The 20,721-nt window shown below is 33.7% G+C and overlaps 1 protein-coding gene across 1 annotated transcript in view; it reads right to left on the bottom strand.

The window, feature by feature from the left end:
- The window catches only part of epsilonCOP (coatomer subunit epsilon), a 145,905-nt gene that overhangs the window by 37,438 nt on the left and 87,746 nt on the right, over positions 1 to 20,721 (bottom strand). Inside the window, exons 6-7 of the mRNA XM_090406607.1 lie at positions 10,170 to 10,251; positions 1,190 to 1,345 (exon numbers count right to left, since the gene is read on the bottom strand). Coding sequence (XP_090262733.1) covers positions 1,190 to 1,345; positions 10,170 to 10,251 — 238 coding nt within the window. The remainder of the gene's footprint in view (positions 1 to 1,189; positions 1,346 to 10,169; positions 10,252 to 20,721) is intronic.

The raw sequence follows: 20,721 nt of genomic DNA, 5'->3' as shown, positions 1-20,721 counted from the left end.
CTTGCTTGATGAAATTGTTCTGGAAAATGAAAAAAATCACAATTTTACCTGAAATTGTAACACATTTGCAACAATTGATTGATTCTTTTCATAGATATTTTTCCACAAGAGATATTGGCAAAGAGCAGAGGTGGATACTGGATCCATTTCTTTTAGATCTATAAACGATGGTAATTTAATAAAAGATGATCTTATTGAAATGCGAGCCAGTGCACGTATTCAAATGGAATTTGAAAAATTGGATTTAGAACAATTCTGATGGACTCAGAACCATTTCCACAATTGGCAAAGGCAGCATCGCAGACACTTCTACCATTTGCTACCACCTATCTTTGCAAAATGGGATTTTCACTTTTGCATATAAAAACAAAAACCCGAAATCACTTAAATGCAAGTGATGATATGCACATAGCCCTTTCAAAAAAGGAACCTCGCTTTTAAAATATTATGAAAAAGCAACAACAAATTAGTCACTAAAAATTGATATGTTATTTTTCAATAAATTATTTTGCAATAAATCTTCTTTTCTAACAGATAATGTGAGAATGCAAATTGAAGTTCACTGAGGTGCGGGCCAGTAAAAAAGGTTTAAGAACAACTGACTTAAACAATAGTTCTCAAGACAATTACTTTTCTATAAATTCTTTCATAATTCATCGAAAAATTATCAGTGAATTGTTTTTATTTTATCAATTGCATTTGCAACAAATTGTCATGCAATGAATTGTTTATTCGATAAACTGCCTTTTCGATAAATTGTCATTCATAAACTGTCTTTGATGAATTTTCATGGAACTAGATATAACTGTTAGATATAACTTTTATAATTATATTTATAAAGCTTAATAATGAAATCTTTTGCAATATAATCAAAATCAATTCAAAATAAACTTTAGAATATACAGATGACTGACTACACTAAACACTACTGTCAAGTCCTTACAAAGTCTCATAAGCACATTGCTATGCTAAAAGGAATTATCTATATGTGATTCCTGAGTTTGTTATAGTGAGAACTGACTATAGAAAAAGAATGACTAAACTTCAGTTCACAAGCTAACAATGACAATTTCTGTAAAATAATATTCAATAAGCAATTCTACAGAAAACTGAATTTTTGTATTTTAGAATAACTTCAAAATTTACTGACTGCAACTATATAATAACAAGATTTTCTTTTAAATCTTACTTTATCAAGAGCTTCTTGTAATAATGGTTCAGCATCATCATACTTTCCTTGAGCAATGAGAGCTACGGCCTGTCCATTAAGCAGAAGTGGAGTAGAGGCATATTTGTCACCAAGTTCTTGATAAATGTAATAAGCTTCTTGCAGTTTTTCTCCTCCCTATATAAGATATAACCATAATAAGCTTTGTCTAAATATATGACAATGTAAAATACATAAACTTTCTTCAAAAGATATACTAGTTAGTGTGCACAAGCACTTTGTGCTGAATTCGTTCCAAGATAATCAAGTTCAAAGATGAGACAGAAAGACAGATGTAATATTTTTATGTTATGTGTATCAGTGGATCCTCCTGGATTTTTATGATACATTGTGGACCTGAGATTGCTGGGTCATGTCAAATTTCTACAGCTACTGTTATAACTTTTCATAGCAAAAATGTGCAAGTGGTGTTTTATTTTTACTTTTTGTTTGCTTAAAAACTGAACAGTAATAGTTGATAATTTGTATGATGTAAATGGAATATTATAAAGTGCCATATGTAATCCACACTTCAATTTCAAGTCAACAGTTAAAACTGAAGAATGCAGATGAGATATGCAGCCTTATCTTTGTTAAAAGATAAGGCTGCATATCACATCTTTTTTTTTTTTTACCCTCTATTACCTTGCAGAGGTAATAGAGGGTAAATATAATTTAAATTATATATATATATATATATATATATATATATATATAACATGTTGCTCTCCAGCCCAACTGGAGTTTTTTTTTTTTTTTTTTTCACCAGAGGTCAGGCCAATAATTGTAGTAATGGTTGGTCAGTAACTTTAGCAAACCGTGTAGTTGTAGCGTAGCTTGTTTCTCTATATATTGTGTATGCTCCAGATGATAACCTTGATAAGAAAGTCAAAATGTTGAGTGTTGATTTTGGTTTATATTAAACTAAAGTTTTTACTCTATAACACGGTAGTTGTCTCCATAATTTTTCAAAATGTAATAGCAGTATCAAGGGCATGCTTTTCAAAATGCTTTCCATATAGAAATTGGTGAAGGTAGAGAGAGAGGAGAGCCCATGGCTGTACTCTCAATATGTTTATATTGAGATGTTTATATATGTTTATATAATCTATGCTGTATTCAAGTGCAGTAAACAGAATGTATGGCAAAACTAGAAAGATGAATAATGTCAGGGGTGAAAGCATATTTCACCAGTAAAAATCAGTCAAGTCTTAAAAATCTCATCTGAAGCCAGCCCTTCCTAAGATCCTCTCTATTCCAGGTGTTTACAAGGTTCCTTGGTTTTGCAACTTATATCTGCTAACACTCATCTTAAAGAACACAAGAAATACATCCACTGCCATAACTACGGTTAATCAGGTCTAATTGACCATGCCTTGAATACCTTGCACAGAATCAAATTGGGGAGGGAAAAAACTGTTTCATTGCAAGAAATATAAACTTGAAAGATTTTTTTTTTAAATCAGCAGCAGATTTAAAATAAAAAATAAAAAACCTAAACTTAATAAATATCATTATGTTAAACTTCCAATATCTGGGAAACTTTAATTCTTAGGCCTACTGCCCAACCACTAAGGCCTAGCCAACATCATTCCTTGAGGTCTCCACTTATAGGACTTCTTTTTTTCCCACTTATTGCTTTGCATGTGCTTTTAGAATTTTAAGATTGTATCCCTGATGAAAACTCTGTGACAGACAAAATATAGGAGTCATTAAACTTGTGTTCAATAAATAATCAAACGTTATCAATGTGCTGTATCAAATTAAATCTGTGTTGTATTTATTCCATTAAACATACATAATCTCGATAGCCTGGTAATTAAATCAGATGAAGGACCACTGTTTATCCAACGAATCAGAATGTGTACTGAACTTGATGCTACCTATATAAGGAATACTACCTTTATCGTATTCTTTCTGATCATTCTTTTTATTCTGAGGATGAATGATCAAAACATCTTGTAGAACATCATGGAATTCTATTCACCAATCTGTACTATAACGTAACATCCTGATATCAAGGTTTATTTGTCCACTTCAAATTTTCAAACAGTAAATAGTTGTCCCAATCCAAGTACTGTTCAGTCTTTTAGGCACGTGCACATACACACATTTTTATATATCCATTCTACCAGCTATGATGAATTTTCAATCATAGAACAGATTAGTGAAGTCTACCATTAAAATACCACTGAAATAACATGAATAAAACGTTTTAAGATGGTTGATGTATTTCATGTATTTCATTCACTAGGGCTGGTGGGTGACTGACTATTCTCTTAGATTGGATTTTTTAAATTTAAATATATTTATAACTTTTGTCTTTATCTGCAACTTCTCACCCTTATGATACTCTAGATTATTCTCTAACTAGAAGTCCACAACACAGAAAGGTCTCCCCTTTATCATCTTTAAACAACTAACGAAAACAGAAGTAGTTATAAATTAATATTTAATTTGGTTTCTGGGTAGGTAGCAGAGGGATTGCTCTGTAATACATTATGCTTTGCTACTCTACATTTGTATGCAACAAATTACAGCAACATAAACTCTATGTTCAGATAATTCAAGAATAGTTTAGTGAGATTCTTGTCAGTGTATTTCAAGCTTTAGAGATAGAGAGTGGAGTTGAATACAGTCAAGAAAGAAGAGGATAATCTGGTTTCAGAAATGTGCAGTGTTTGAAATTTTAAAAAAGTCTGATTCATGTGCATTAAGGAGATGTGCAAAGGAGCACTCTGGAATTGGTTCATCTATAGCAGTGTTTTTCAAAGTGTTGTTCACAGGGGTCCACTGTGGAGCACACTTTGAAGCCTTTACAGGGTACCCACAAAAATTATTTTTATAATACTAAGATGTAATTTGCCATTTTCACTCATTATTTCACAAGTGTACAATGAAGTTTTCTTCATATATACCAAAACAACATACCAACAGATTGAATGCAGAAACAGATAAGAAAATCCAGCTATCTTCTATTAAACCAGACATTAAAGAGATTTGCAAAAATGTAAAACAATGCCACTCTTATTTTTGTTTTGTTTTGAAAAATGGTTATTTTTCATAAAAAATGTTATTGTTTTATTATTTATTTATTAAATGAAATAAATAATTATTTAAAATTTTCTCAGTTTTGACTTCTAATGCGATAAATATTGCCTCATAAAGAAAAGCTCTTTGGGGTCCTCAATTTTTAATGAGCAAAAGTTTGAAAACTGCTGATCTAGAGTATGGCAACAAGAGCAGCTAATGAAGAGTGAAAAGAAGGAATAAAAAACACTGTTACTGCATAAGAGAGAATCCAAGTCAGTAGTGACAAGCTAAGCTATAGGCAAGTTACATATCAGGTATTTAGAGAGGCAGTTTAGAGATAAGATACTGTTGGATTCTGATTATGTAGAGATTAGAATAAATGTTATTTGATTCAGAATCCAACATGATTTTCCGTCACAAGAGCTAAATTTGTAAATATTATTTAATGTAAATAACATAAATTATAATTTGATATCATATAACTACCTTAATTATATCAAATATTTAATTATTTAATCAAAGGAATGTGTTAATGATAATAAGATTCTGTATTAAATATTATTAAGCTATTTTATTTATTGTTATGTCAATATTATAAAAACTTGTATTTGCAATTTAACTACGCATTTATTGAAAAGCAAATATTCTAATTATTCCTATTTTGTGAAAGCTTAACGTTATGTAATAACTCAATGTAGTAGTATAGCCTAATGTAACATTGGCGAGAATGTTTACGTTTATCTGTTGTCATAGAGACGCGTGAAATAAACGAGCGCGAGTGGAACAGAGCGTGGGCAAATAAAGAAGAGAAAATATATAGAAGGTGAGAAGGAGTGGGGACAGAAACTTGGAAGTGAAAGGAAGCAAGGGGATAAACTACAGAAGTAGAAGTAAATAAGAGGTTCTTAAGGGTAGGAGTTAAGTGGATAATTTTTATAAGTGAGCAAGGACGAAACGAATTTGCTAGTTAGCTGAAAGTGAAATCAGCAGTAATAATAGAAGGGAAATTAATGCTACAATCGGATAAAATAAAAAGCTGGACGTTTAAGGAAGAATTCTGAATAAACCCAGCTGATCTAGAATTGCGGCTTATTTCCGATTTGCCCTAAAAGAACCTCACAGTGTTTTAAGTAGTTTATGAGTGTTAACAAGCATAGTTGAAGTACCCTGTAATTGATGTCTGGAATCCTGAAGTGCGATTGATAGTGCTTTAAGTATAACTGTGGATAAGTCTTGTAGATGTGTTATTTTTTAAGTAAGATAAATAAATTCCAAAAGTTTGCTCACAACATAATTGATGTACTAGGAACTATTTCCGGTAAGGTCTATCATAGTGTATTATTTCAATCCTTGAAGAATTGTGTGTTAATTACGCTATGCTTAACCTAACTTTCACTATGGAAACTCTTCGTGATTGAGAGTTGGAGATAAGAATTGTTTGAAAGATATTTTTCAGCTATTAGTGCCTGTGATACTTTGAACTTATAGCATGACTGAGAAATGTGTGAAAACTGATTAGATTGGATGTTCTATTATATTTATTTAAGTGTAGAAACTTTGTAATCCAGAAGCTGAGAAAGTGCATGTGAAGACTTGGAAGATTGTGCTAATGTGATTAACTTGACTTAATGTTTGATTTGTTACTACTATTAAAAATTAGAAGTAAAATTTATGTATGTGTTATATGACCTATATTAAATGCTTCATTTGTTAATCTAACTATTGTATTTGCCTGAATTTCTTTTTAATGCACCGTTCACAAAAATTCGAATCTAGCGGGAATCCCAGAAAGAAAATAGATACTTCGGCCTGAATGAATGAAAAGACTGCTAACTAACTTTGAATTGATCCTACTATTTCATATAGACTTATCTAAGGATAGAGTGGCGCAGTATAATAGAAATTTCTCTACCCTTGGATTAGTGATCAATTTACATTTAGTTGTGTTTTATTTTATGAAAGTGACTTGTAACAAGATGGCGGATTCGAACACAACATGAAGAAAACAACGTCACGACATAAGAGAGAATCCAAGTCAGTAGTGACAAGCTAAGCTATAGGCAAGTTACATATCAGGTATTTAGAGAGGCAGTTTAGAGATAATATACAAAATTGGATTGATGAGAAAAGGAATCTTTCCAAGGAAGAGCATGGATTTGTTAGCAGAGATCTGGCTTCAATAACCTAATTATATTTTATACTGGTCAAATGCTTATATAGTGATTGTACAGGAATTTGTAAAGGCTACTGAAAAAAAATTCCAGATGGACATGTTGAATAGGTTAATGCATTTGATATTTTAAGGATACTTGTGACATAAAGATTGTATAATATAAACATGGACACACAAGAAAGATATTGAATTAGCCAAATATTTCAGTCTGAAATTGGCAGACCATCTTCAGTGGTAATACAAGAACAGTTTTAAAATACAAGGTGGAATACTAACAATACATCATTTATAAATAGAACAAGCCGCATGATGTTATATCACTAAGTATTAAAGAGAAATATTTTTAAGCGGAGACATGACTGAATTAAAAATATTAATAATTTCAATAATTTTAAATAACAAAATTAATATGAATTAATGAGTTATCTTGATTAGCCTTTCCATGATTTTTGATATAGATATACAGTCATTCCGATTCAGGTTAGGACGATGAAGTAAGGCCTCTACGCTTCCTTTGAATAAACGTTCAAATTTATAGCAGGATCTTTGTAAGAGGCGAGTTTTTGACCAAAGGATGTTGTGATTAGTTTCTATCCAGTGCTGAGTCAATCCAGATTTTTCGGGTTTGCTGTGATGAATAGAGGATTGATGTTCTTGGATTCTTTTTTCTAGAGAGCGTCCAGTTTGTCCAAAATAGGAGAGATCACAGTTGCAGGGAATTTGATAAGCGCCAGGAAGAGACATAGTTGAGTGTTTGTCTTTAGAAGAAGGAAAATGGGAAGATAATTTGTTATAGGTGAATAAGTAGCTGTTATTTAAGAAATTAAATAACATTTAATTTTTAATAGATGAAGTCATCAGTTTAGATAGAGACACAATTGAAAGACTTAAAACTCATTTTGCAAGACCTCCTAGATTTTATGGTCTTCCTAAAATACATAAGATTGATTTTGCTCTTTGTCCAATAGTAGATTGTATTGATTCTCCTACTTATCGTATAGCCAAATATCTAGCTAAATTATTGAAATCTCACATAGGCAACTCTAGTTCCTTTCTTAGAAACTAATCAGATTTCTTAGAAAAATTGAAAAATATCTCATTGTAACCTACAGATCTTATGGTGAGCTTTGATATAAAATCTTTATATACAAATATACCTCTCAAAGAGACTTTAAAATTACTAGCTGACATCTTTCCAGAAGACATTATAAAACTATTCGATTTCGTAATACACTCTGGATATTTCTTATGTCAAAACAAATTTTACAGCCTAGTAGAAGGAACGGCCATGGGAAGTCTTCTCTCTCCTGCTTTAGCCAACTTTTATTTAGAACATCTAGAAAAAGTTCTCTTCTCATCTATATTCCCTCAACCATCCTTTTGGGTAAGATATATAGATGACATCTTTGCTGTACGCCTCACAACAAAGACTCTTTACCTTCTTTTTTAAACAGTATCAATTCCTTACATCATCCTATAAAGTTTACCATGGAAATGGAAAAAAAACAACCAGTTATCATTTTTAGATGTTCTCCTCATCCGGTCGCCTTCAAATACTCTTACAACTACAGTTTACAGGAAACCAACATTCACAGGTCGTTATATTCTTAAAGTATCTGCCCATCATCCTTGTCAAAAAACAGGAATAATAAAATGTCTAATCAGAAGAGCCAAAACTAATTATTCTACTTCTAATTTTCTACAGATAGAACTTTCTACTATCCAACAGCACATGAAACTCAATGGCTTTCCCAAAAGAGTACACAACATCTTCTTGATTCTTATAATCCACCACTAAACAACAAAGATTCAATACGTCGAGTTCCAATTCCATACATATCCGGGATTTCAGAACCTATTTCAAGAATTCTGAAGAAATATGAGTTAACACCTACTTATTCACCTATTAACAAATTATCTTCCCATTTTCCTTCTTCTAAAGACAAACGCTAAACTATGTCTCTTCCTGGAGTTTATCAAATTCCCTGCAACTGTAATCTCTCCTATTTTGGACAAACTGGATGCTCTCTAGAAAAAAGAATCCAAGAACATCAATCACAACAAACCCAAAAAATCTGGATTAATTTGGCACTGGATAGAAACTAATCACAACATCCTTTGGTCAAAAACTCACCTCTTACATAGATCCTGCTATAAATTTGAACGTTTATTCAAAGAAAGCATAGAGGCCTTACTCCATCGTCCTAACCTGAATCGGAATGACTGTATATCTATATCAAAAATCATGGAAAGTCTAATCCGGTAACTCATTAATTCATATTAATTTTATGTTATTTAAAATTATTAATTAATATTTTTAATTCAATCATGTCTCTGCTTAAAAATATTTCTCTTTAATACTTAGTGATATAACATCATGTGGCTTGTTCTATTTATAAATGATCTATTGTTAGTATTCCACCTTGTATTTTAAAACTGTTCTTGTATTGCCACTGAAGATGGTTTGAAATTTTCAGACCGAAATATTTGGCTAATTAAATATCTTTCTTGTGTGTACGTGCTTATATTATACAGGTTAATGCATTAGTGCAGATGAATGAGGATTCAGTTCAATGTTGCATGGTGTGAAGTCATGCACTTTGGCCAGAAGAAATGAAATGAGGTATACTGCACATACACCAGAAATCAGAGAAAGAAATCTGAGGAATGGTGAATAGGGAGCTGAAGATAAGGGGATACACTGTTAAAGTTGTACAGGTTACACCAAAAATTACTAGCCTGATGTTCATGGCAATCACAAGTAAGGATGAAGTAATAATGTCTCAGTATAAGGTATCAATAAGAGCACATATAGATTTCTGTACACAGATCGATCACACGGCCATCTGGTGATAAGGAAACATTAGTAAGAGAAAGAGAGAGAGTATTTGTCTATACTCTCAAGTCACTCTTGTCTGTCTCAAGATTTTGGAAATGTTGAGCACGAGAACTGACTGAGGTAATGCTCAGCAGAGCTCGGCAGACAGAAAAAAGGAAGTTATTACTGAGACATAAATGGAGCCTATCAGGCAGATATAAACAAAATACTGAATAGCATAATGAGAATGAGAGAATGAGAAGTTAATCCTAAAAACTATATTAGACTTGTATGAGTTAGGAAATGAAAAGTAAATTTTCTGCATAGAGTGGAGACTCCATTGCTGAACATGTTCAAGGTAAAGAATGATATGTAACAGGAAATTAGCATGGATAACACTTGAAAAAATTATTTCATTGAAATAATTTTTTCAAGTGAAAACATTGAAACAGTGAAAGCTATTTAAATATGTCTTGTGCACATATGCCATTAAAACTATTATTCAAAGATCTGATCTATTATGACTAGAATAATGCCTCAACACTTGCCTTATCTTTCCATAAGAAATCTGTCCTTGTGCAAGATTGTGTTTAGAGGAGACAGTATATTACAAAAGGGGCCAGAATATTGTTTTTGTGGTATTTGATATAATTTTTACATTCTTCATGATGAATGGCAGTTTTCCGGAGTATCCAAATCATGACTAACTACAGGGGAAAGGAATCTGGTCAACACCTGGCAACTAAAGGAAAAGTTTGTTTTTTACTGATGACAATAAGAAAATCTTTTGGACAAATAAAAAAAATATTTGAATAACTGTGTTCCATTTGTATCATACTTTTAGGAAACTTTTATTCAAACAACTTAATATCTGCATTTCATTATTTCTTTCAGTTCAAGAATTATGAATATATTTAATCACTGCAATACTATCTTACCACTGCCATATTGACCCAAGCTGTTGCTAGCTGTGTAAGTGTTGCATCATCATCCTTTTCCTGCATTCTTTTGAGTTCCTTTCTAAATATTGTGTGATTCATTATCAATATGAATATTCATTATCTATTCATTATTAATGTTTATCAAATAATCAAAATTAACAGTATACAGAAATAGATATATTTATCTTTAAGATTAATTATTATTATTTGAATATATCACTTGGTTGCTGAAGAATACGTTGACAAGCAGAGACAAGCAGGTTATTGTTCCTCTCTATCGAGCCTTGATAAGACCCCATCTAGACTACTGTGCTCAGATTTGGTCACCTAGGTTTCTTCTTGATGGGGAGGAGGTGGAGAGGATCCAGAGGCGAGTGACCAAGATGATAGCAGGTCTGTGGAATGAACCGTATGAGAACAGGTTGAGAATTTGTGGGTTGCAAAAATTGGTTGATAGGCGGAGGAGGGGAGATATGATTGAGACATTCAAATTACTGAAGGGTTTCTATAAAATTAATTCAGAAGATATTTTTGAGAACAGGGCTGGTTGTGGGAGGACTAGAGGACATCCATGGAAACTGGGCAAAAGTGTGGTTAGTAAAGGTGTTAGAGCTGGGTTCTTTACTTTTAGAGTAGTGAATGAGTGGAATGCGCTCCCTGAGTCTGTAGTGGATGCTGTGACAGTGAATGAGTTTAAGGCGAGGTATGATAGATACTGTATGAATGTCAGATAGTTGTGATGAATATGATTTGGGGCCTCCCTCGATGAGTCTAATGACTCCCTGGAGTTGCCCGTAATAATAGTAATAGTAATATCCATCGAGTCAGAAGACTCATCACAGGAGACCCAGACCCACACTAACCATTATTCACATAATACCAATCATACATTTTCTTAAATTCAATCACTATCAGGGTATTCACAACTACCTCTGACAATATATTTTGGTCGTATACTGCTCACCAAGCAAAAAAAAATGCAGTCTTCACACCCTTACTAACCACACTTGGATACAATTTCTAGGGGTGACTCCTAGTTGTCTCCATGCCCATCATATAGTGAAAAATTTCTTTTGTATTAAACATTAAATTCCTTGAGTAACATATGTGCCTGCTTTTCTGACTGTCAGCTAAACTTGCAATACACAAATCTTAAATCTATCCTCATTGGGAGCATTCTACAGACTTGTCACCAGCTTGGTCACTTGTCTCTGAATATCTTCACCATCACCTCATGCTCACAAAATCCAGGTGACCAAATCTGTACACAGTAGTCCAGATATAGCAGCCTTATAAAGAAGTATATGTTCTTCAACATCCAAATAATCCTTTGAACTATTTTGTCAACTTCTACAACATGTCCTTGAACTTCAACTCGCTGTCCACTATCAATTCCAAATCCCAAGTCTCATCACTTTCCTAAAATCCAATATAATCAATGTGATACACAGTATGTAATCTTTCCAATTCAAAGTGCATAACCTTACACTTTGCCACATTAAACTGACAATTATTATCCATCATTTTTACTGCAGGATCTCTACATTAACTATTGCTTGCCCTCCCCAATTTTGCATCATCAGCAAACAACTGAATACTCCTTCCTTAAATCATTCCCCATGTCATGAATACACAAATTAAACAGAGTAATGACCCTAATACATAGGCCAAGAAATTTCACTAGTTATCCTCATTCTTCTAGAATCCACTCCACCATATACTGCTCTATAGTGTCTGCCTGTCAGCCACCTTTAATCATGCTACCAGCTTCATCTCTATTTACATTCAGTCCAACCTATGTATAGTTTGCATGTGGTATGCTTTTGCAAAAAGTTCCAGCAGTGTCATGATATAGCCATTTCCCCTTATCTGATTCATATTGTAAAATGAATTAAATTTATTATGGCACAACCTACCTTTTACAAAGCTGTGATGCCTACCACAGAATATCATATTCTTATCCATCCATTCTTGAATTTTGTTTAACACATTCAATGCCACTTGTTTATGATAGAACATCCCCCCAGGCCGGGGGTCGGCAACCTTTTGAGTCGGAAGAGTCAAAAATTACAATTTACAAAATTTCAAAGTTTTTAAAGAGCCACAAGATCTTATTGTCTTCAAGGCATTTTTGCACGGCATTCGCTATATCTTCCCCTCTAGTTTGTCCCGAGAGCGGTAGCAATCCTAGAAGTTCTTCTTTTGGACCTTGGGAAGACATATACCTGACAAAAAGGGCAACTTGTGCCGTGTCTTTTATGTCGCAAGACTCATCTATAGCAAGTGATAAGGCAGAAGAAGGTTGAATATCTTCCAACTGCAAATATGTTACATTTGAAGACATTTTAGCTATTCTATCTTGTACTGTTTTAGCGGATACGAGAAGCTGGGCATAATGAAATATAATTTATCAAAAAACATTTTACAACGATATTTCCCAATTAAAAATACCTACCTAAATAAAATAAATAATTCTCTAATAATTTAATTATTAAAATAAATAATTTAGACACGAAACACTGTTTGTCTCACTCTCTCACGTACTGATTGACTATAAGTACATAGTTTCGTCGCATCTGTGGTCGCCTCCCGTGTGCAGTGATCGCCGACTGGCACGAACGGACTTGTCAGAACGTGTTTATCAGTCTGCACATTTGTTTTTTTTTTTAATTTTGGCAAATATTAGATACTTAGTTTACGAGTAAAGGTGTTATGCCCAGCTATGCCGAAATCAATGAAAATTGCCAAACATATAAACTTCCGAGAGCTTCCGACGGACCGACGACAGTGACGATGCGTGTCACGGGGGAGGGGTGCGGTGAAAAGCGAGTACAAGTGGCTGAGAGATAGAATCGGTGCCTAATCCTCGTTAATCGATTCAGAACGATTTTTAAATTTTTTTTTTTTGATAAAATAAATAATATTTGCGTATGGAACTAAAGAGCCACAGCTTCACATCCAAAGAGCCGCATGTGGCTCGCGAGCCGCAGGTTGCCTACCCCTGCCCCAGGCCATTCAAAATGACCTTATAGCATTGTCTACACATCCACACGAATCAGCCACAGGTGGTTATATGCAGCATAGAAACATGTGTCATGCAATGCTTAGAAGCAGCAGTGGCACATATAGAAATACCATGTATAGTTTAACGCTTAAAAGTATCAGTGGCACTGAACATTTTAACCAACTTTTCTGGCCTTAACCACCACCCCTGAGATAAATGGACTCTAATTTCCTACTTCTAGCTTGGAGCTTCCTTTATATAATGAAATCATTGCCAGAGCCGAGATATAGATTAAACAATTTGGTCAAAGGCACTGCAGTTCTCTTGCACATTATCATAACACATGGGATGATATCCAATCCCATTGCTGTATTCAAAGTGATATTTTTAAATATACTAAGCACCTCCAGTTTATCTACTTCAATTCTCAAATTAGTCTATCACACTAGCAATTGCAATATCATGCAATTGCCAATATGATCAAACTGGATCTCGATGAGTCTTTGAACTCTCTGGAGGTGTCATATAAAAATAATAATAATGCTACTTTCCATTTAACTCCCACTTGATTTATCCTTCTGACCCTGGGTATGCACTCTGATACTGCTTTCCTCAAACAATCCCTCACCATTTCCCATTCTCCACTGACATTCTTCCGTTGTAGCTTCTTAAGCCATAGCACTACTCCAAGCTGCCTCCTATTTTTGTCATACCTGCTAGCTTTGTGGTTCCACATATATCTTTTCTTGAATGAGAATGGCACAGGTTTGGCAACTCTCAGGATGAAAACATATAGTCATGTTCCCCAATAAGCAGCAAAATAGTTACCTTTTTTTACATTATTATTAGATCCAGCAGTATGAAATCTCTAGTCTCCTCTGGCACATGTTAATCCAAGTGATTATGTTTAGCAACTGTATAAATTCCATTTCCAACTTGCTACATGCCCTAAAGTATGTTTTCATAGTTGAAATCTCCCTATAAGAACTGCTCAACCTGCACTCAATTTTGCTAATCTGCTGATGCATTCTTTCTGTGCAGATTCTGCATAGCAGGGTGTGCATAGAAAACAGCAACCACCAATATATTTTGTCCTATTGGCCACTGTCACACCAGACAGCTTCAAATGAACCTTCTCTCTCTCTCAGATCTAAAATCTTCTTAACTTATATTTTTTTGGTTGAAGTTCTTTAGCTATCATCAGCAATACCCCTTACATTCTATCTCTGTACTTTGTATTCTATCTCATCTTCTGTCAACCAGGCCGAACTGATTTTTGGCTAAGTCAAGTTGACCAATGTCACTCCTACTCTTTATTTCTAATACCTCTGCCATTTATGTACATGTATTTCAACATCCCCATCCCGTGAGCCCACAATTACCTTTGCGTAACATAATTACTAACCTATCCAGAGTCCAAACCTGGGAAATTGTATCTGTACTCAGCATTTCATGATTATTTCTGCACTCATTTATCGCAGGAGCAGTTAGACAGATGGCTGGCTGCATCAACTCCCAATAATATCTCTGATTTCCCTGGTTTTGCACTTCTGATCTCTCACTGAACAACTTTCTCCAAAACATTCAAATGCAATCCTTCAGGCACATAAGTCCTTTCATCTATCAAATTCATCCTATATATCTATAAACACACTATTCCTCCTGCAATATCTTATCACTGATTCTGACAATTAGCCCTTCTTTTCAATTCAGCCCCATCATACTGCAGCACACTCACAATCTTTACTTTCTCACTCTTCTTTTTTTGCTTCTTCCAGCAACTCTTTATTTTCTATCATTGTATATTTCTAATCTTCAAAAACAAATTTTTTTACCTCTCCTCTCTGCAAACAGTAAATGTATACAATGTTAGTCTGATTTCCAATCCCAGAGACATAAGCAAAATGCTCTGCCACATGGAAGAGAAACAATTCTGCAAATTTTTTTTTAATCAATTTGTTGTATATTATTTTAGCATGTTCTTGTTTATTATGATATGTTTATTTTCATTGAAGTTTTCTTTTTCCTAGAGTTTATGTGCATGTATGGAAATAGTTTATTTTTTTATGATGAACGTGGTGTTATATGTCAGTGTGTTTTCTTGAGGTGGGCACGTGTGTATGTATTTGGAAGTGAGGAGAGGTGTTTTTTGAGAAAAGCATGTGTGTAATTTGTGGGAGTAGGTATTATTATGTGACACCTCCAAGAATTCATTGAGGAAGTGCACCTACTTCTACAACTTTGTCTCCACCACAATTACCAACCATACCGAATCGCCACTACCACCATCATCTATGCCAACACCATCTACTGCCCATCACCACCACTAGTATTTTTTTTTTTTTGTCTGTAAATTGTGTGTTCTCAAGGCCGATTTGTCTGTATACAGGATGAAAAACCTGAGTTTCCGAGAGAAAAAAATCCTGCTACCTCCGTATGAGATCGGCTAACTAACCTTCAACTGATAAAAACCCATATATAAAGATTCCTCTAGTGACAAGAATCAAACTCAGGCCTTTTTTTCCTATCGAGGGTGCAACGAACCATCGTTCTTCCAATTACACTATGGAGGCACTTAGCTGGGTTTTGAGGTGGTGAAGGTGGGTGTATAATGGGGTAGTTCTCAAGGGCTGCAAGGTCAGGTAAAAAAGATTGTTTGTTATATTGGTTTTTTCATATTGTTGGGTATGAACGCCTTTCTAAAGAAAGTTGCGAAGCCCTCTTACATCGGCCAAATTTAAATCGAAACGACTGTCTCTCTCTCCCAAAAGTTTGGGAGACTCCTATTTTATGCAACCATCAATGAAATAATTATCTTTAAAGAATTATTTAATAATATTTTAGTAATTAATCTTCTGGCACGTGCAAAATTTATTTGGTGATCCACCGACTGTTCTGTACTTTGTATTCCATTCCTTTAACTGTTTGTTCTACACTGAGGATGAACTGTTACTTTCAGTACGAAATATTTGTAGCTTTATGTAAGTAAACTTATTACTGTGGTCTATATGTGCTCCATTATTAATATTGTCGGGTATTTTTTGTTGGTGTTGGTGTGGTGATTTGTTTGTTTCACTGAATTTAAATGGTCAGGTGAGCTCTCTGAAAGCCACCAGTCCTTCAAGACAAACAAAAAACATCCAGAAACCTTGACAAAAATCAATATCAGAAACACAAACAAGAACCAAACACCTCTGGCCTGCAACCTTTGTGAGCTTAAAAAAAAAAAAAAAAACCTGCCCTGCTGCTTCTCTTAAAAACACCCACCCCTACCCTTCCTTCCACCTCAAAAAATACACCCACCCTTTCTGTATCTCAAAAAAGACCCACTCACCCTTACCCCACCTCAAAAACACTACCATACACACCTGCTCCACAAGAGATCCTCAGCATGTGTTATTATTACACATAAGAAAATCTTGATATGCTGCTTGTAGTCTACTGTTGGAAGTTTTTCACTTGGTTATACTATAAATTAAAGATGCCAAGAAATTATCTTTTTGGTTTAATCCTTTATCTAAGTGTAAGCAAACAAAGTTTATACTGAAGTATTTTTACGACAGGTGACTTGTATATAGAAGTTAACGACTTCACATCACTTGCCTTAGTATCCCGTAATGCAAAACACATATCCTTACAGACATGGATAATGCTATGCATTATGGGAAGGGTCACTAGAATGCATAGTATTATACATGTCTAATACACGTATACATCATACATGTCATGTATAATGCGTATAATGCTATGCATTATGGGAAGAATCATTATGTGGAAGTCACTGGAATGAATAGCATTATACATGTCCGTAAGGATATGTGCTTTGCATTATGGAATACTAAGGCAAGTGATGTGAAGTCATTAGCTTCTATATACAAGTTGCCCTGTCCTGAAAATACTTCAGGCACAAACTTTGCTTACACTTGGATAAAGGATTAAACCAAGAACATAATTTCTTGGCATCTTTAATTTATAGCTTGAGGTCTACTTGCTTTGTTTTTATAAGTGAATGCAGTATTTTTTTTATATTTTATCAGGTTTATTTTTTCTGTATGCATTTTTTTTTAATGATGTTGGGTTGTTTTTATTATTAGTTTAACATATAATATGTAATATGCAACATTTTTTGTTCTTTCTTACTTGGTTTGTTTCCATTTTCAAAATTTCCCATATAATGATTACTAGTCTTCTGTTAGGTAGCACATTGGTTTCTAGTCTTCCATGTGCAAAGGCAGCACGTCAATCACCAGAGTGATGTCACTTCCAGTGATGATACCAATGCACTACCAACTGGATCACATGGTTTTGCTTACATCTCAGCTATTGGAAAGTAGGCTCACATATACTTTTTACCACACAAACAAACAGCCCCACCAATATCCTTAATCTTTGCACCTTGGAAACACCAAGGTGAATATGCTAAAAGTATACTCTCATCACGTCTTATCAAAGAATCTCCATACAATATCCTTTCCTAACCCCAAATTTCTTACACTTTCATATGCTTCCTATTTACTTTTTCTTTCATTCTCCTTCCTACTGTGCCACATGTTTCTCAAGTCATTCAAGTTCACATTTTGTCTTGGGAAGAACTCCAGGCACCATTTCTTTCCTAACTGCCATCTCATCATCATATTACCTTCGACCATTCCTTTCATACTCTCATATTTAGTCTACTACTGCTTTCTCCTTCCATTACATCCTTTACAATAATTTCACTATCTTGCCTTATAGCATTCATATTTGTCACTTCATTCTCTAGCTTTTGAGATTTCTTGCATTTGCTCACAAAACAATTCCACACCCTCTCTCCACTCTCATTATAATACCATAAGGCATTCAAATCCTTAAATCTGCATGAAATCCCTAATATTAAACTGTTTTAACAAGGAAGCCTTAGCCTTTAAGTTCTTTTCATTAAGATCTTTGTAATTTATGATTAAGTTCTTGAGACAATTTTGTGGTTTGCACAACTGCAATCCACAAAACAACAGGTCAATTCTGCATATATCATGCAAACAAGTATCACCTAGGAATATTTCAACAGTTTGGAAATTACTATTAACCATGATCAAGACAGATAAAGTAGGTTTTCAAATATACATTTATGATACCAAGTCATTAGTGCAGTGAACATGCTATGCTACTGGTGTCTTGAGATAGGAAATTTGGATACCTTTTTAATAATGCTATTAAGCAGATGCTCACTACATTGAACCACTACAGGTGATAGAAACAGTTTGTTATAATGTCAGATTTGCTATGGTGACTTTTGGGAAAATCTTGATTGATCTTCTAACTACAATCTCATGAAACAAATGAAATGGTGGCTGAACCATAATTAGATGCTTTTGTGCCTGAGACAAGAATAGAAAATTGCATTTTTCCCAATGTAGTTTTGCAAAGAAAAAAGAAAATACAAAATGAACAAAAAATTAAATAACAGAAATATTTACTTCAGTTATACCAACTTGGGGGGGGGGGGGGGGAGAACTGATGTGAATGAGTCAGCTTCCTAATTTATGTTTGAAAGATACTTGACCCATAAGATAAAAAACTATTTTGAATTTTAATCTAAATTTTTCATTTAAATGGTACATATATTTAATTCACTATGAAGATTTCAGGTGATTCATTTAAGCTAATGCATGCATCAAATTTTACACATTAATTCTGCATTTTCATTTTTATAACTTCATACTATTCTGGTTCTTTCTTATATATCTTCCATTATTCTTTACATTTTTATTTTTCAAAATGTTATTGTTCCATGTTCTTATGTTTGGTTCTTGCCAATCCTTTGTGTGCTTTTTCCAATATGATTCCCCACTATTTCCTTTATTTTCTTTTGATTTAATCTGATTCCAGCAACTGACTGTGTTCTATTTTGTGCAATTTTCTTTGTTCTGTTTCCCATGATTTTTGTTTATATGGTACAGTTCCTGCCATGTATAAACATTGTTCTGTCATCAGTAAATTTCCTGGTATTTCCTTTGTCTACCAATTGCGACATCACTTGTTAGTAAATTCAGTTTGCTATTGTGCCAGTTTTGAGCTGTTGCTGTTTGTAATAGTAAGCTTAATATAACACTGTTCCATGACATAGCTTGGAACTTTTCTATAGTTTGTTATAGTGCATCATTTGTTACAGGATGTTTGCTATACAGCACATTTATCATACAAATGAGAGAGGCAGAATCACTAATCTGAAATGAGTTAGCTTCAGTTCTAATTGGGTCTTCACCTTACGTACGATAAAGGATACAGAATATGGTTTTGCTTAATATTACGTCTCTGGACTGCAGTAATAATTAGTCCTAATATCATGAGTGAAACATGGAACAGCATTTTCAACAAGAGATAGTGATGGCAAGTACACAATGTCTAGGTGCTCTTGTGTTATATTTGTAAATAAATTATGTGATAGACTGGAAAGTTGCTGATCATTTATCACATGAAATTTAACAGACATGTGTAAGTCTGTTTTACAATGCTCTGATTATTAGGAATTAATGCATAATAGCTGTAACAGTCTTAGCTGAAATGATACCATATGAGAAAATGGCAACCATCTTCCCTCTGTCACATACACATAACATCCTTAGTCTAGCGTTTACATTAATCTACAACTGTGTTTTACAATCCAAAAAAGTAATACAACCCAGAACTTCATAGTGAATATATATACCATTAAAATAAAAAATTCAGATTAAAATTCAAAATAGTTTTTTACCTTCTTTAATCAGGATCATGGCAGCAAATTCTTGCTGTGCCACAAATGTACATCATTCATTTCAGATACATTTTATGCTTAACTGAAATACACACACACACACACACATATATATATATACACTCAGGTTTTCTTGGTGTGTGTGTGTGTTTGCATTTTCCTCCCAACAGTAACCCTACCAGGAGGTAATTTATTTCCTACATCCTCCATGCATAGAATGCATATATTACATGTAGCTTCCAAGTACTGATTAACATTTATATTTTTGTATCAAAATTCATATTTACATTTATATTTTTAAATCTATATGTATTCTGACCTTTACATTCATATTTATATATTATTATTATTTTACACCTCCAGGGAGTACAAAGACTCATCGAGGCATACTTATATTTACACTATATAATTCACACAACATCAGTAAATCCAGTGTCCATCTTTTTAAACACTCCTGGCACCTACCAAGTAGTGTGATAACTACTTTTTTCTCCCCTCAAATATTGCTTCTGCATGATGCACATGTATTCCTAAAACGTTTCCCAGCATTTGGATCACTGGGTGGTACTCCACAAGGCCTTGAACAGGAATACTTTAATTTTGATCACCCTGTGTATGTGTATACTCTACGTGATAACCTCAATACGAAGGTCAAAACATCAGGAAGGTCAAAACATCAGGAAATTAAAGTAATTATTATTTACATGGTAGTACCATATTTACTAGAATATAACTGGCACTTTTTTACCCAAAATTAAAGTTAAAAAATCATAGTGCGAGATATATGCGAGGATTTGATGATTTTTGGAAAC

This window comes from Typopeltis vanoorti, chromosome 16 (genome assembly GCF_054136105.1).
Source record: "Typopeltis vanoorti isolate ZY-2024b chromosome 16, IOZ_Tvanoo_1.0, whole genome shotgun sequence".
Classification (NCBI taxonomy): domain Eukaryota; kingdom Metazoa; phylum Arthropoda; class Arachnida; order Uropygi; family Thelyphonidae; genus Typopeltis; species Typopeltis vanoorti.
The sequence above is the reverse complement of the archived record's forward strand: the minus strand, read 5'-3'. Positions and strand labels throughout refer to the sequence as shown.